General features: G+C 34.5%; 1 protein-coding gene across 1 annotated transcript; it reads right to left on the reverse strand.

The window, feature by feature from the left end:
• Positions 1 to 233: 233 nt before the first annotated feature.
• Positions 234 to 3,744, reverse strand: LOC114400718 (teosinte glume architecture 1-like). Its single transcript, XM_028363323.1, has 4 exons — positions 3,502 to 3,744; positions 2,627 to 3,424; positions 2,364 to 2,500; positions 234 to 1,099 (listed from the first exon to the last, which is right to left on the reverse strand). The coding sequence occupies exons 2-4, from the start codon at positions 2,986 to 2,988 to the stop codon at positions 501 to 503; spliced, it is 1,098 nt and encodes a 365-aa protein (XP_028219124.1). The 5' UTR covers positions 2,989 to 3,424; positions 3,502 to 3,744; the 3' UTR covers positions 234 to 500.
• Between the last annotated feature and the right edge of the window lie 922 nt (positions 3,745 to 4,666).

Below are 4,666 nucleotides of genomic sequence, written 5' to 3' on the forward strand. Positions count from 1 at the left end.
TCTTTTTTATCCTAAGCATTTAATTTGTAACATTTCAATTATCCTCACTCCCAAATCCTCTTGATTTTGTTATAATATATCGAAGGTAGGCAATAACCATCTTGCTTAAGTCAAACTCTAATTATTAAATCGACTTAAAATGATAGGTTCGATCAAAATAATAACAATCAAGCCTTGTCTTATTAGGTGGGATTATCTATCATGGACCATTTATCTAATCATGAACTAAAATCTCAATGAAATTGAAAATCTTTCACTAAAGAAAATAATTTCTGAACTGTTCAAACTGATCTCAAGACAACTGAAAGAACATAGTTATCGGCATACAATCGATTTCATCATCCGCCGCATAATCAATTGTGCTACCACAACAAGATTGACAGCCACAAAGGACCCTTATTGAAAGCTTCAACAAGTTTAAGCTTTAATCATTGGAGTACACTCACAAGGTTTTGAATCCAAAAATTTCCCAACAAAGACATAACCACTTAGTTAGCTACCTACTCCCACAAGAAGGGAAGTGTCAGTGGGTCCTCATTTTCAACCAATCCATCCAGCCCCATCTGCAGCATTCCGTTGTAATGAAGGTTGGTTGTGTTTGCATCAAAAACCAATACTTGACCACTGGGCTTATCTTTTTCCGTTTCTGAGCATGAATACTCATTCACAGCATCAAAATGCACAGATCCGGATGGAGATTGCATTGGACAGGTGATGCTAGATTGCGCCATACTCAACTCTGGACTTTGTGACTGAAGTGTTGACAGAAGATAGAGAGCACAACCTGAGTCAAAGGATCCAGGTTTTGCATCTGTAGAGAGCTTTCGGGTGCTCTTTCCACCCGTTGATGGGGCAATGGTGCCATGAATAGGCTGACAAATGGGAGTTCCCGGCATTGCTTCATCACCACTGCCTACTTTAGGGTCATTTTCTTGCCAAAGAGGATGTCCCTTATCTTGCTTATGCTTGTCGATTCTGTATAAAAGTCGAGGAGGATCATAACCAGATTCAGCTCCAGTTTTGGCAGCAGCAGGCCACATGTTTCTCATAATAGGGTTGGCATAAGCCTCAGGGCTACCAAAGTGTAGGATTCTAGGTCCTAAGTTGTAGAAAGGCAGTGCAAAAGTGCATATTAATCACTTGTGGAAGACAAGAAATAATGACAAGAAAAAATAGATTTTAGCAGTAACCATTAGCAATGACAGTGTTAGAATAATTTAGCAGATTTGTTAATATCAGCCCTCATCGGCCCATAGGGTTGATGCTAAAGATACAAAAATAGGCAGTTTTTACTGGCAAAGAAAGGAAATAAATGACTTCTGTATTTCAGATGTAATAAATGTTTTATTTTCCCCTAAAATAATTTCCCTTTTGTATCTTTAACATCTGTCTAAAACCAATAGATTAAGAATAATTCTAACTGTAGAACAACACCAAAAGCACCTATGAAACCGCATCTATGTTCTGTCCAATTCTAAATCTTCTTACAACATTCTCCAACCAATCCTCTTGCTTTGCATGGCAAGTATTGGATGTATTTTATGCTTCCAATGCATTAAATGCATTCACTTTTTCACTAAAGTATTAGGAGGATTTGTAAGAAAATTTGGAGAATAAACATTACTCATCAGTAAATAAAAGATTTTTATTGGAAATCATAGTGGGATAGTACATTGTAACATTAAATGTTACACTTTCTCATAGTACATTTCTACTTTTAATTCCTAAACTAATGCCTTTGAGGAACTAGTTAGCATTTTGTATTTACTCGTCATGCATATAGATTAATAGTCACTTCTTGTTTTATGAAATGTCATGCACTTAGCATTTAATTTTTGAAAGTAGCTCAAAGCATTAAATATTGAAATGGAAGAATTAGATGAATAGCCTAACGGTCACTCTAACTGTAGTATAAAGGTTTCTACTCTTACATCAAAAGTTTCAAGAAATAGAAATCCTCTCTACATATTTTTTTCCCTCTAACAGACTGAACGCACAATTGAATTCCATGGGAAAACCATGTATAACCTAAATGTCAAATTCCGACACTAAGTTTCTTGTAAAAGTCAAGATAGATAATCACTCAGCTTTATCATGACATCAATCCAAATAGTTATGGCTATCACTTAGCTTAGAATTCAATTTACTATAAAAAATTGAAATAAACTTAGCAAAGTTCTAATTCTAATTCACACAGCTTCATATCACTAACAAGCTTAAAACTAAAGGGGGTATTGTTTGGTGACAGGGTTTACTTGTTTCTTTCCAACTGGGGGCTATCCTCCCATACTAATTCAATCACACAATTGAGATCCAGTTTAACAATAATAGACAAAAAAAAAACCAGCTTGACGCAAACCTACCTTTGTAATTGTACATGAACTTCTCAGCAGCCATGAAAAGAGACGGTGGCTGAGGTTTCCTCCGGCGCCTGTTATGCCCGTCAAGCCGTTTCCTACAACTCCTCTTAACCTCATCAAACTCCCCAAGTGAATGAAACCTACACAACAACAACAATTGGCACCACCCCATGTCACAAAACACATCTAACTAACCAAACAACAGAATGGAACAAATTCCAATTCCAAAATCTCCAACACCCACATAACCAAACTCCAATCCATACCTGCTGCATTGTTGGCAGAACCTCTGTTGTTTCCCCCCCACCAACACAACCGGGGTTTTGGAGTGCTTTTCGCAGACCCTATGGCGCCTGTGATAATCTCTGCAATCACTGAGGTCAGAATTGCATCCATCAACAGAACAACACATGTTCTGTGATCCATTCTGAAGGCGGGATCTTTTCGACGAACCAGATGGCGATGACACGGTTTTCGATTCTTTTGTGTCTTTAGCAACATCTGGGGCTATTTTTTCCCCACCAAGCCTCAAATCCACTGAAGCTGCTTCACTCTTCTGGCCTTCACCATTGGCCAGCAGCTCCAACCCACGTGGATCCCAAGCAAACTCTTTCCCATCCCAATCCATAACCAACAGTTGCTCCCCACAAAACTATTTTTTGCTTTATGTCCCTTTTATGATGCCAAACCAAACCTAAACTTGTGTAAGGCACTCACAAAGGAATCAGAACTTGAATTTGAATCCCCTTGGTGTTTGTTTTCACCACAAAGCTGAAGAAGACTTTGACTTGTTGGGAACCAAAACAGGATAAAGGGGTCAATCAATTCAACACACAAGAGGGATATTAGAATTGGGTTCTCAGAGGAAGCCAAAAGAATAAATGCATCAATTTTAAAAGATTGCATAGAAAAAAAAATTGAAAGAAAATAAATAAAAAGAGATGGATATTAGAAGATATTCTGAAAGATTATAGACATGGACGTCACGTCATCCCCTCAAAGCAACTTGGCCCTCAAAGGGGTTGAAAAGAAATTAATGTCAATTCACGAACTTTTGTTGTTTTCTGTAAGTGAACAATAAAAATAAATAATACAAGTCTTTCACATAAAAAAAAAAAAAAACATAAGACAGAAACTTCACCTAACACACGTAGTTATCTAAATCTTAAATCTCTTAAATTCTCATTGCTGCGGATAAGCCTCCAAGAAAATGGGCATAGAAGGTGCAAGACCCATGTTTGATGCTTCTCTTAGAGGGGAGAAAGATCTAGTTGGAGTGAAAAAAAAGTAGGTCACCAACTATAATTCAATGAGCTCTAGATGTGGAGTAAGAGGCAGACGCTGGATCAATGGGAACCAACTACCTTTACTCAACAAAAAATTATGCAAAACACCGATCTTTTTCTTTTTCCTTTTGTTTTTTACCCTGTTGTTTTCTTACCGGAAGTTCCCCTCTGCTTTGATCTTGACTTCCTTTTTTTTTTTTAGGTCATTCTTGGTTAAAGTAATGATAGAAATAGGATATAAATGATAATAAAGGATGCTTCGGTTAATTTGGATGATTTTGAGTTTTAAAATTAGATTCGGTGAATTTTCTAGGATGGATGAGTTCAAACTATATTTTCATGATTTTGAGTTGTTTCAATCTAGTTTAGTATCCATGCTTTTAAAAGGTATAATTTTTTTTAACAATTATATATTAAAACTAAAACTTTTAAATCAATAGATAATATTTTATTTAACATGATGTTATATTTATAAAAATATTACTTAACATGATGTTGATATAATATGTTAAAATGATAGGCTGACTTGTTCTCGTTTTACATATCTTGGATTTTAAACAAGTGGGGTTCAAATATAAATAAATGATTCAGAAAAATATAAATTTGTCCTTTTTTTTAATCAATGGATAAACTTGTGATTGTTCATCCTTGCAAGGACATGAATTTGAGTCATGTTATTAATTTAAAAATTTTATTGGTAGATAATTTATAAATACTTTTATAAGGTGCTCATTGAGTATAAAACCTTATTTTGTTCCTAATGAATTCCTTAAATTTAGCTCACCTAGATTTTTATACATAATTTTTTTTAACAATGGTAGAAATAAAAATGTTAATAATATATTTCTTCATATATTCTTTTAAAAATATTTTATTCTTAATTAAAATTTATTAAAAATATAAATTTAATAAATTCTACTTATAATTTTATATTTTTTAATAAATTTTAATCAATAATTTTAGAGTAAGTTAACACACCTCAAAAGAATGCATCTAGGATGAATAGTGGTTGTGGGCAAA

The sequence above is a fragment of the Glycine soja genome, chromosome 19, assembly GCF_004193775.1.
Source record: "Glycine soja cultivar W05 chromosome 19, ASM419377v2, whole genome shotgun sequence".
Classification (NCBI taxonomy): Eukaryota; Viridiplantae; Streptophyta; class Magnoliopsida; order Fabales; family Fabaceae; genus Glycine; species Glycine soja.